We start from the raw sequence: 13,583 nt of genomic DNA on the forward strand, positions 1-13,583 counted from the left end.
CTTCTGCCCTTTGCTTAAAGCATACAATTAAAAACTTTCTGGGCTTTCCTTGCCCCATATAAAAGAAGGGATGGGTCAGTCACTGGTCTAGGATGAAAAAACTCTATGTTCAATTTCTATATTTGCCAAAGAACCCCAACATAAAAAAATCGCTTAATCTCTCTGTATCCCAAGTTCCCAACCATAAAACAAAATCAAGAGTCCCCTCCCTGTCCAAAGTGCTCAGAAGAAGAACTACAAGTTTGATGTTTGATTTGCATGAGTCTAGACACCAAAAAAGATCTGAGCAAAAAGATGAGAGCAGAATTTTGTGGCTTACAGAGATTCTTTACTGTCGAGAAGGTGTTATGAGATCCTTGAGCAAATTGCTTTAGAAATATCAGACACTGTAGCAAAGCAATGCAATCCATGCTGTAGCAATGCAATCTATACAATCAGTGTGATAATATGCGCTTCCCTGATTAGGATCTTACTGCTTAATGCCTGGTGCTGAGAGATGTCGTACAGAAAATGTTATCAGAGAGCAAGGAAGTGAGAAAGCCTGCCACTCTGACACTAGAAGTCTTACTAAGGCAAGCACTGCCTTATTCCTGAGTCATAGTTTGGAGTTTTACTCTTTGAGAGATTTCTGTTTTAGCTAATAAAAGTTCTCTGCACTTATCCAGACCTACAAGAAGTCATCAAGGAAGAATTAAAAAAAAAAAAAAAATCTAAATGCAATTGCATGCTGTGAAGAAAAAAAATCTCAGTGTGTTTCGTTGAAGACAAGGGCAAGGCTCTGAGCAACCTGATAGTAACGTCAAAGTTTGTCCTGGTTTGCACAGGAGATGGATGACATGACCTTCTGAGGTCCCTTCAAAACTAAATTATTCTATGATTCTAAACCAAACAAAATTGCTTAGTTTGGGCCAGTGTTTTTCAATTGAACAGCATCCATGCAAAGTAAAATACACGATTCATTATTTGTTATCATGCCAGACAGAGGTCAAGCACGTTTCACATACATACCCTTCCCTGGCACTCTCCAACGGTGACTGGTGGTGATGTGGACTGGAAAGGGTAGAGTCGAGTGGATGGTGTCTTGAAGGGACGTCATGAGGAGGCGGCAATATACCTGGCGAGGGGCCATTATGGTTAGCGCTGGAACTGCTGTACATGCCTGTGAACACACATCATTTTGCAAAACAAAATAATCAAGGAAGTATCCAAGTAAGTCCTTGAGAGTCCCCAACTTCTTCCCTACTCCCCCACCCAGCCCCGAGACACAAACACACAGCAGCCCGCAGCCCACTTCTGCTGGGCAAGGTCACACCTACTCAGAGCCCCATTATGTCCGTGAACTCCACTGTGTCTGGAACAGCACTCAAAGCTGTACCAAGGTATTTTGACACACGTGTCTCCCCTCCATCCCTCTCAGGTGGTCCATTTCTTCCTCCTCGTAACAGCTAGCAGGACTTGGCAGGACCCTCACCCTGCCTTTGCCATACTCCTGAGTGAGATCCCGCAGTGCTCGGTGGCTCGCAGCACGACGGAGCTCACACTGACAGCACAGCGGTACGGGATACCTTACCGACATCGCACTGGGCACTGAACGCGGAGCACTGTGTTTGCATAAAGAGGACCCGGACCTGGCGGGTTTTTGTTGTTCATTTCAAACTTTGACTTTGACTTTCAATCACTATACTGCTGGACATCCCGGACCATTTAAAAATATCACATCTTGATACAAATGAAACTCCAATAAATTAAATGCAAAGAGGAGTTAGGATAAATTTTTAATGAGACCATGAAAACAAAAGGGTTACTGGTACACAGAGGTACTGAAGGAGTGTGGATGTTCCATTTTTAGGGGGACTCTGGCTACTATTCTCTACCATGGCAGCCAGGGACCAATAGCCAAGTGTCTATCATGCCCTCAAGCACATGCTTTGTTGAGGAAGCTTTGTCCAGGACTCTTGGATTAAGATGTTGGGATTAAGTTTTTTCTTTTAGTCTCCCTTCTGAAGAGCAAGCCATGCACTAAGCCAGTCCAGGCTCTCTGGGGCTCAGGGCCTTGATGCTGACTTTTGGTGCGAAGGCTGCACTGGGGGCAGGTCTCTGTAAGGAGGGAAGGTCATGCAAGTGCTGCTGCCTGGAGTTACAAATGCTCTTTGCTAATGCCACCCTAGGGCAGGGGGAGAAAAGGTCTGGCTGCTAGTAAATGCAATTCTTGGAAAAGCCTAGTCCTTCTTTTCTCAGTTTCTCTGCCATTCTCCTCCTCTTTCTTAAAGTTTGCCTACAACACATCTCCCAGAGTTTTGGCCCACCAGGGCGTGCCTCCCAGGGAACCTGCACACAGAGGAGGACGAGAGCAGCCACTCACGTTGTATTCTGAAGGCTGCAGGGAGCAAACAAAGTTGGCCAGGTCCCACAGTGTCCAGCTATACAGCACAGAAGACCCCCCACCCCCTCTGAGGCCTGGTTTCTTTGCCTTCTCTCCTCCTGTAGCATTTGTCTTTCCTCTCCCACTCATTGTGTGCAGAGCTACAGATTCAAGAAGACAGCTGTGTGTCAGCTACGCTTGGCCGTGTCCCGTGTCACTGACGGGGCTCTGGATGGCACTCCTCCCAAAGCCACTCAGTGACATGGAACAAGCAGAAGGCAACATGAAAATCTGGAGCCGTGGGGAACGTGTGACAGCCCTCTGGCTGGAAAAGCAACGGCTGAATGTCAGCATCTGTTTCTGTGTGACTGAAGAGCAGAACCACTACGGCAAGATTCCAGCCACCTTTGTCAGGGACTTCAGATGAGTCAAAAATCTCTCATGAACAATGACTCCTCAGCTGTTGACAGATCTAAAGCAAAAAAAAGGAACCACATCATCTCTGTCTCCCGTTAGACAGAACATTTGTCAACCAGCCAGAGAAACCAACTTGCTTTCTACACTGAAAGCCAGACAGAAGGGGCTTTAAGAAGTCAGATGTTCCCAGGTGATGCTAGGATTTATTTGTCAAAGCCTCTTCTGATAACAGTAAGTCAGTAGCTAGGATGCTACATTGTGAACGTGTCATCTTTCTACCAGTGGCTTCAGTCCATTTCATAATACAATAGTTTCTACTTGCCCCAAGTGTTTACTGTTCATACATTCATTATCAGGCTTGGAAGATGAGCCAAATACCAGTTTGACCTTGACTGTACAGTGTCATTTCACACTTCAGCTGTATTTCCTACAACACGCAGTTCAGGTATGTTGGCAGCACAGCCTGGAGAAAACTGCAGAACCTAAAAAGAGATGTTTATGCTCTCTAAGGCTAGCGGACCATTACTGGCCCCTGTCAATAACTCACCCAAAAAGCTCAAAAACCCTCAAAAGGCAGTTTTAGCAGTGTGGTGGCCAGTAAACACACTCAAATGCTTTATCTTATGATCCCAGAACAGTTCTTGAATGTTTAAGAAGTCTCTCTTGGCTCCTTCCTTACATCTCAGCTACTGATGACAGTTTCAATTCTTTGTTTGAGGCAGATGAGAAAGACAGAGTAGCAGAGTACCTACAATCAGCATACCCCTCTAGAGAAGCAAGAAAATGTTAAAACAAACACCCCACACATCCATATGTCCAGGAGCCAAGTCCTGCAGGATTCCATGCACTCAACCCCACCCCATTAGAAAACCAAATGAAACCAGAATCCATGTCACGCAAGTTTCTGTCATACTCAACCACTATGCAGAGGAGTTTGCCCATCTGTGGAACTACTAGGGTGGACACCCATTGCCCACTCGGGCTTCACTAACTGTCTAGCTTTGAACCTCCTCTCCTAGTTAAAGTAGGTCTTCTTCCATCTACCCTGAGTTTATCCATCGTTTGGCCTACTGATCACACCTTCTCTGGAAAAGGCCTCTACTTGGAGCATGCATGTGCTCATCAGTGAGTTTTCCTCTTCCTGTATCTTTATTTACCACAATGCCCTCACTCACGCTCAGTTTGACGCATGGCATCTCTCGTCCTCACGTGCCTGCACCCCACTGCCACACCGCAGCTTGTGCTGCCTCAGCCCAGGAGCCACTGGCTCCCCTCGCCCCGACATCCCCTCACCACGGCACTGCTGGATCGGCAGCAGCCCGCCGCGGCATTGGCTGAAGCACGTCAGGGTAAGCCCAGCTGTCCTCATGTCCTCTCTGACACTTGGACAAATGTGGCACTACACGTGTGCTGCCTGCTGCCAAGCAGCATGTGTCACAGCTGTGCCCTGCCTGCCTCTCCCGCAGCGGGAACACTAATTTTGGGTGCCACTCTCTGGTATCCAGCTGCCAGTATTCATGAAACTTGTCAGAACGCAATTATCTCCGAGGCGTTTGTTAAATGTGGTTGAGCTCGGCTAATGGATTTGAAAAAATATCGTGGGGAAGGGGACTGACACACATGTGGGCAGCGAGGCGAGCAAAGTAACTACATGAGCCTTGCTTCCTAAGGAATTGAGACTAACCCCGGAGCCCTGATGTGTTCGGCGTGTATCCCTGAGACGCAGGGCTGGCGGGAGGAGTGGGGGAGCCGCAAGGCTGCTCTGGTGTCACACGTGTGCTCCTGAGTGTCCTGCGAGCCTGGAGCTGAGGCTCTGAGACTGCACAGCCTATGATTTGCATGAGGGCTGTGTCCGCCCTGAAGCTTCCAGATAGTGAGAAAGCCAAAACACGAGCAAATGTAGCCAAAGAATTGGCCCCGTTGTTCACTTCACAGGGAGTCTGCCTGTAATTAGGAGTACTTGGAGGGCCCCATGGCAAACACAATGGAAGATGGGATTTACTATGAGATTCCATGTGAGTCTGCAATGAGTCATTAGTCATTTCTGTTGAGTCATTGAGAACCAAACTGGTGCTTATTTAAAGTTAAAAGTTAATTCTCTTACACAGTGCAAAACAAGGGCACTCCAAAAGAACGTTAACTTTACTTCCTTCAGAGGGACAGACCTTTCTCCAGCCAGGACCACCGTGCAGGGTGTGCTATCCTGGGCGCTATGAATCCTATCAGCTATCAGCCATTTATGCTGCTCTTCATTTTGGCTGTAAAATGTTTTGATATGCATATTTTTATTCCAGACTTAAGACAGTTAAAGTTTGGAGCTCCTGGCACTCTGATTCCATGAGTACCTAATGGTATGTTCACGGGCGTTAAGCCCAAAGCTGGTGCTTTTAGAAGGAAATGTTGGTAATGGCAGTTTTTCAGGAAAAGAGTGAGTGAACTGCCTGGTTTGAGTGAAGCAGGAGGTATCTGCTGATATCAGGGTGTATAGGTCCTTCCCACCGCCAAGCCGTAACAGAAAGGAAGAGTTGTTGGAGGGGAGAGAAATGTTGTCTTTGCTGCTGGATCCCTTTGCCCAGGAAAGTAGGTGCCTCTACAATGGAAGAAGTCAAGGAGGGAAGAGAAGTTGCTATTTCACCCTCAGTATAATTTTCAATATTTCTAAAATGTCACTTCTTTTACAGTTTTTCTTCCTTTTTTTCAGCAGTGAGCTATAATATTCTAAGTACCTGAAGTCACACAGAAGCCTTTGGAGCTGTTATGAATGACTATTGCTGCAAGCACGACCCACTTCAGGGCTGTGCACCTTGGGCCTCTCCACACATTGACCATCTTAGCTTGTAAATATATGTCATCAATCAATATTTTAAATGGCTTGGCCTTTAACCTTAACATCTGTTGCCAAAACAGTACTCTGAGCATCTGTGACTAGCAGCTTTTTTTTCCCCAGCTTTATGCTAACTGAGACCAGAAAAACAATACTAAAACATGCCCAGAGAAAATGCCTGAATGGAATTACCTAAACAGAGACACTTCCTTTGCAGGGAGAGTGATAGGAGCTCTTGGGCACAGCGAGTTGAATGTGTGCAGTCATGAAGCATTTTAGTTATGAGGAGAGAAAAAAAGCGAAGATCTAAGCAAACAATGGGTTCCTCTGACTGCAAAACATTCTTTTGCTCACTGTCTTACCCAGCCCAAAGCACAAACCTGCTTTGAAGTTGGACACAAGGGATGGGAGCTTTTTAAATATTTCATTTTTTCTGTGATTAGCTTTCATCCCTGACATATTTAAAATGTGCTTTAACTTGGAGAAAGAAACTCTTCAGGAATCCAAGTGATCCCTAAAGCCCAGAGCTCTGCACATTAATAATGTGGTTTCTTTGGGGGGGGGGTGGGGGTGGGGGTAGCAAAAACCCCAAATTCAAAACAAAAACCCAGACCATGAACATTTTCATATTTTCAAGTGGAATCAAGAGGACATCATATCCCGTATTTATCCATATACATCCTATACAGAGTATTATAGCTGATTTCTCCAGAAATATTACCTCTGCTTATTTGAAAGAGCAAACGTGCAGTCATTGCAGACTATAGGTGGCAGCAGGAATGTCCTTATGCTTTAATTCTGTAATGATCAGCACTTTAGTTTACGTTCCCTAAATAACGACATAGGAACAGTTTTGCCTATGGAACTGTACTACACATAGTATGAAGCAACTTCTGTTTCACTGTAAAACAGTCTTTCAAACCTTGATTTATCTTCCCTGGCACTTTTCACACTATGCATGTGATGGGGTCTCATATGGGGTGACCTGATGGAAGTATCAGGGAAGATTTACTAGTTTTTTTACAACACCCTGGTGATGGATTGATATAATCAGCAAAGAAATCACATCAGAGAAGGACAGTACTATTGACAGATAAATTCCTTAACTTCACAAGAGGTTCTCGGAAATGACACTGAGAGGCTAGGGATGGTCTGTTTATCTGTAAGCTAGTAACTTTTTTCCTGTTTTATTGTTGTCACTTGAAATTTCTGAGGTTCTTAAATGCAGCCTGTTCAGAGGGAAACATCACTGGTCTTTCCTGTCCTGCCTGGAAGCAAGAGGCTAAGCCATGCTTCGGCTACGCTGGACTGTCAAGGGTGGAGAGCAGAGGCCACGTGCTGCCCTCACAGATCTTAAGAGTGCAGATGACAAAGAAAGAGAATGGAAATAATCCCCCCAAGTCCCTCCAGCTTTCTGCCACTTTTTGAGGAGCCATATATAAACCATGAGTGCAGACTCCCAGGGGAACAACGTTAGAATGATGGGTTATTTCCCTTTCTACTCCATTCTGTTCACCAGTTACATTCCAGCAGTTCAGTGCAACTTGAACTAGAAAGGAGAATAGGAAATGTCAAGCAGGACGCATTTTTTGGTTGTAATTTTAAGATGTGGAGTGAGAAAAAAAGCAGGAGATTCTTGCCTGAATAATTTTTAGTAATTTGTTACTTTGCTCTTCCAAAGTAAAATATATTAATAAAGTGCATCAGCTCTTCCCATGATGCAGCGGAACTAGCACCAGGCATTTTTGTTTTCTAATCCCAGTTTACCACTGGATTTCTCTAAGCCTCAACAGAAGAAGGGTAGAGTTTTTCTGGAAAGCTTGTACTCAGTTACTGAATCAATTTAAAACATACTTAGTAATACCAAGTCAAGCCTCTTCTCCACAGTGGAACTGAAAGAGGATAAAGTGCATCTTAAATCAAGATAATTTAGCTCTAAGTGAAATCATTTTATGAATAATTTTGGATTTTAATAGCACTGAACATTTTCTAGTATTGACCAAGTTTGAAAGTAAAGTCTTCAAAAATGGCATCCCTGCCTTTTTGTGTCTCACCTTGGCTCTGCTCTGCAACCTGAAGACTTCCTCCTATAAGGAAAGGCTGAGAGAGTTGGGATGGTTCAGTCTGCAGAAGAGAAGGCTCTACGGAGACCTTCTAGCAGCCTTTCAATACTTAAAGGGGGCTTATAAGAAAGATGGGGACAGACTTTTTAATAGGGCCTGTAGCAATACGACAAGGGGTAATGGTTTTAAACTAAAGGAAGGCAGATTTAGACTAGATATAAGGAATAAATTTTTTTATGATGAGGGTGCTGAAACACTGGAACAGGTTGCCCAGAGAGGTGGTAGATGTCCCATCCCTGGAAACGTTCAAGGTCAGGTTGGACAGGGCTTTGAGCAACCTGATCTAGTTGAAGATGTATCTGCTTATTGCAGGAGGATTGGACTAGATGACCTTTAAGGGTCCCCTCCACCCAAACTATTCTGTGATTCAAACTGTCCTCCACTCTTAGGCATAGCACGCAGTATACCAGACTCCAGATTCCTGCCCCAAAATTAGGAATGGTCTGTCCAAACCTGGGTTTAGTATGCATTATTATTTAAACAATTATAGAACAAAAAAGTGATTAATATCTGTTACATCTTTTTCCAGGAGATTCTCTCCAGACCATGCACAGTGCTAGATATAAAATGTTGCCATATATTCATCCCACTTCTAATCGCAGCTGCCATTAAAAAAAACGAGTAAGATATTGGGATGCATCTGGAACATGACATAGAACGACACAAGAAAACGTGACAATGATGGCTTTTAAATCAAATGAATGGTGTAATCTGGAATTTTGTGCTTAATATTGGTTATCCCATCCCAAAATGGATGTTATAGAGTTAGAGAAGTTTGAAAGGCAGTAACATGAATGGTTCTCCAAAAGTAGGTTCCACCAAAGCACACCAAGTAAGAGCCTATGTGTATATTCTTCTCATCGAACATCATCTGAAAGTTGCACAAGCCAAATTAACCAAGGAAAGTATTTTTTCAAAAAAGTGTGGGCATGCAACTCACTGATACATGATGTTGCTGAAGCCATAGTAAAATAAGTATGAAAATTAGAAAAGGGGCTAAATAATTACATGGACAGAAAAGAGATTTCAGAGTGAAAACAGATAAGTGAAAGGTTCCTCCCTCTAATCTCTAGAATCAACAGAGGGATACATGTGCCTTCATAGAGTGAGGCAGATTACAATTAGACTGATGGCCTTGAGAGTTCCTCTTTTTCTCTGCTGGCTAAACAAAGAACCTGAGATTGCTACATCCTTGATTCAGGAGCCTCTGCTGAGGTTCAAAAGTTGTGAATCTAGATCTTATTTTCAGCAGAAGGGAATGGAAGCATCCTTTTCTCTTCCTATAAAATGTACAGAACAGTCTAAGGTCCCCGAAAGGGGCCAGCTCTTTTTCAAACCACAAGAAAGACAGACAAAACAGACAAAAAGGAATGAAAGATTAAATACTAGAAAAGATAATTAAACCAACATGTTTGACATTTCGAATTCAGGCTTTTGCTCCATTCATACATCACCATTTTATTTGTTATAATCACGCACTGATGATAATACACAGCCTCGTCAACTTTTCTGCAGCTCCTGAAGAGCTGGAAGACCTTATTGCTGGGCGCCCCTGTCCTTGCAGGAGCACTCAGTTGGCTGTAGCAAAGCCACGCACCTGCACTCTGCTGAAGCCAAGGCACATATTTTAAAAGAGAACAAATGGACAGAGGCTGACTTTCAGCAGCGCTGCTGCCCCCTTCATGTGAAATTAATAGGAGCTATTTGGCTGACTGGGGAAAAAAAAAGTTAGGCCTTAGCAAACAACTCACAAAATAATTTCATTTTATTTTTTGGTTTGATTTTTTTTTCATCTTTCATGGTGGAAAACCAGACCCATAAACTTTTCTGGTTTAAATCTTGCATTAAATAACATATTTAGCATTGTATTTATTAGAAGTAGTCTTACCTGTAATTAAATCATGATGACCTACAGATCTACCACATTTCCCATCCAAAATGTGTTGTGAAGATGTGTGGAGTTGTTGTATAGCTAAGCATTCACTTAGTACATCTTGTTCGATATCAGTGCAAGAATTTAGCTACAAGAGGAGGATAAAACAAACATTTATTTCAAAGTAAACCAAATGCCTTCTAATTAAATTCATGTGTCTCTTTGCTTAAAGATTATGTATAGAAAGAAGGAACAAAATGTCATTCTTAGGAACTTGGTGTAATTAAGGATGTATCTATTACTTGGTATTTTTAATTAGAGACAATTTTGGTTTTCTTAAGCGCACTAGTTAAGTGTGCTAATCTTAAATCAACAACAGTTTGCTTCAGAAAATAATGTACCCTGTGTTTCTTCAAACCTTCCTTCCTAATTTAACTGCATATTTTCAGGCTTTCCGTAGTTTCTTGGGTTCTGTGGCAAGAGGATTGCATCACCTTGTAGCTGTGACACTTGGAAAGACATTTGATAGGGAAAAAAAGCATTTGTGCTTATCAGATTAGAACTGGTGGAATAATGTGCTGTCAGTAATATGTAAGAGGTACCACCGATATGTCAGCTGTTCTCCATGTAAATTAAAGCTCTGGCAAAAGTATCTGAAGCAAACTCTTGAAAACCACAATGTCGATCATATTAAAAACAGCAGGAGAGGAGAATTAAGAAAGAAAAGCATTTCTAATTCTCTTTCAAACACGCTGATGTTGCCAAGCTGTTGCCATAATATAGTGCTCACATTACACAAACAGCCATCATATTCTATAGCCATTAATACATAGTTATTGTCTTTACGTTTACAGCTTTGCATACTGATCTCTCCTGGGTTTGGTTATTCTAAATAAAAGGTCCAGGCAAACCTATTTGGAATTCTGCTACACAGCCATTTGTTGGTTCAAGATAAACATCTAACATTTGGATCACAAAGTGCATCTGCAGATAATTAAACTACTACTAAATTAACAGCTAACTTTCTCCTGTTTCGTTTTTGTTAAGCCTTTCAGAACAACCAAATATTACCACTGCAGTCATCCTCTAGGCTATGAACTAAATACTCACGATTCCTTTGATGTAAGTCTAAGCACAGGCATTTTATTTTATATCAGAGATGGCACATTTTGGTAGCATATCTCAACCAAGACACGTGTGGGCAAAGTAGTCTGTTAATTTTTCTTTCTTGGCTAAATCATTTCAACTCAGAACTCCTGGGAAGCTGATACTGATGGACAACTGCCTTTGCTGAGTTATAACCAAAAATGAGCAAGTGAGTATAAACAGTCTTTTCCCCTTTTTTCCAACGTAGACTGTCACTGTTTCAATAACACTCAGAATTACTTAGTTGAGAAAGGGTTGGGGTTTTTTTCCTATAATATGTTTAAGTGAAATATTTGAGGGGTTTTATTATTAGTTTATGAGTAAGATTTGCTTTGGTCCCTTTTAAGACAGCCTGATCAAAATGCACTTTAAATCTGCTGCCTTTCAGATGCCTTTTAAGTTCAAGAAAAAAAGACACAAGATGAAATATTCATAAAGTTATTGTGGATAAATGAGACAGGAAATCTGAAGATAATTTCAAACCACTGGAGGAGTGCAGATTTAGATTGGTGTACCAAATAAGGTGTGGGAGGCAGGGAACTAACGTTATTTTAAGATAGAGTTGATAAGTCTATGGGTGGGTATGTATATGCATGCAGGAAAATTCCTCAACCTAGGAGATTAAGAGATATGAAACCCTGGATATTTGACGTCTTGGTACACCCAGGCAGTTTGAGTTTGCAATCTGTGTGCACTGTATTTGTCCTGTATTGATTCTATGCGTAAGGTCTCTTGCTGCTTATGCGGGAAGTACTTTGTGCCCCTTCATGCAAAGTTTGGATTTAGGTTTTTTCTCCACCTTCCTCTGTAGAACTGGAAATGGGCCTCAGCAGATGACAGGGTATAACAGTGGGGACTGTTCCTTTGTCCAGATGGAAGGGATGTTCACATGTTAATACATTCCGCCCAGTACACAGAGCTGAACAAACGATACTTGTGTTTGGTATTAGGAAGTAATTCTCTTCTTCCTTCCCCCAAGAAGTATGTCAGCAACCACAGGAAGGAAAGATGGAGAGGTTCACTCTTTTGGAATAGGGAGCATGGTTGCTTTCTGCAGTCAGCTGAGGATTTCATTAACAAAATCTTCCTGTCACAAAGATCTTTGCTATTGCAAAAGACTTTGGTGACACAGTCAACCTCCTTCTGTGGCCAATTACTGCTATGGCTTTCTGACTCTTACTCTCATTATGACCTAAAGGTTGCTCTAGGCAAGTGCTGGGAATTTTGTGACCTATGGTGTGTGAGGCATGTGCATAGCACACCCTGTGGAACCTTCTAAAGAAGCTCTCTAAAGAGCTGTAGTGAAACCACATGGTGTGATAACACAAAATTGGGCTTGAAAATTAGGCGGTGCTTCCCAGTCCTGCCAGGCTAAATAAGAGTTCTCACTGGACCTGGTATATGCAGAGACAAGAGCTTGATTCTGTGGACCTCTGGATGAGTGCTAGGCATGAACGGTGTTACTCCCAGGCACAAAGGTCCACATGTAATGAGTGTTTCTTGACTATTTGAAATAGCATGCACAACTCTGGGCACTGATGTTCTAGAAACTGTTTCTCAGGCAGCATGCACCTGTCACAGAGAAGGGTTACAGGAAGAATTGGGGGACAGGCAATTGTCCTAGGAAAGGCAACCATAAGTTCAGATTGGTGAATCTAGCCAAGTGAAAAATGTAGGGGATATAATTCATGCTGAGAAGTAGCAGGAGGAAAGGGATGTGAGACAAGAGGCATGGCTGACACAAGGACAAATCAGGATGAACTCATCACAGTTGTATTCAAGCAGGAAAATTAGTCCTTTTTGACATCCATTTCAGTCCTCCATGGCTCATCCCAAATTCTGCAACTAAGATCACCTGGGTTCTGCTATCATCTCTTCTCTCTACATGTTCCTCTCTTTGCTCTCCAGTACTTACAGTTCTACCTTTGACATTTTTCCAAACTAGATCCCTAGCTCTATCTTGCCAGGCTGTCATTTCTGCTCTGCCCTCCATCCTTTAAACATGCCTTGCTGTCTCTCATCCACGATGCTCTTGACAGTGGTGAGGCAGCTGGTGGAAGACGTCATTGCTGCTTATTGAGCTAATTGTAATTGCTGCTAAGGCTTGCATTCCCTTCTGCTCCCGGGCCTGCGTATGCTCATGGCCTGCTCTGTCACACACCAGCTCTGCGGGGTCCCAATCATCTTTTTACAAAATATGTGTACAAATGTGTAATAAACAAGTCTCTGATACTGGGCTGGTGCCCGTAAGCATCCCCATTTAATAATGAGTTCAGGATTTAGCCCACAAAAACCAAAATGCTTATTTGAATCTAATAGTAGTGAAAACTTAACTAGCAGTCTGGGTTTGGAATGATTTATAAATGCATTTAGAATACAGATGTGGTAGGAAAATTGGAGGCTTTTCACCCTCATCTATTACAAGTGCTCCTTTCCCAACATTTCCATAGTATCCTGGCTTAGTTTCATTTTTATGTTAGATGATCTGCCAATGTGTATTTACTAACTGATTGCAGAGACTCAATGCACAGACATTTTAGGTGAATGACAACAGAATTTGGGCTTCTGTATGAAAGATGAACAGAAAAGAAATACTTGGAGAGAAAGTGTGGGGCAAACTGAAGTTACAGAGTGGTAGCCTTAGAAATTTAAAACTACAAAGTGGACTGGTTAACAATAATGATTAAAAACCAACAGGAAAATTAGCTCAACTTAAGTTTCCTTCTAGTGATATTGCAGAATAAGTCTGATTTAAAAATACATAAACTAAAGGTAAATTGAAAATAACTATATCGAGGAGATCTGGAGATGTGACACTTTTTGCCTAGTGGGTCTTAC

The 13,583-nt window shown here is 42.5% G+C and overlaps 1 protein-coding gene across 1 annotated transcript in view; it reads right to left on the reverse strand.

The window, feature by feature from the left end:
* GLIS1 (GLIS family zinc finger 1) overlaps positions 1-13,583 on the reverse strand; it is a 207,053-nt gene that overhangs the window by 25,385 nt on the left and 168,085 nt on the right. The window contains exons 6-7 of the mRNA XM_086617543.1: positions 9,615-9,747; positions 1,009-1,159 (exon numbers count right to left, since the gene is read on the reverse strand). Coding sequence (XP_086473669.1) covers positions 1,009-1,159; positions 9,615-9,747 — 284 coding nt within the window. The remainder of the gene's footprint in view (positions 1-1,008; positions 1,160-9,614; positions 9,748-13,583) is intronic.

The sequence above is a fragment of the Tauraco erythrolophus genome, chromosome 10, assembly GCF_009769465.1.
Source record: "Tauraco erythrolophus isolate bTauEry1 chromosome 10, bTauEry1.pri, whole genome shotgun sequence".
NCBI classification, from domain to species: Eukaryota; Metazoa; Chordata; class Aves; order Musophagiformes; family Musophagidae; genus Tauraco; species Tauraco erythrolophus.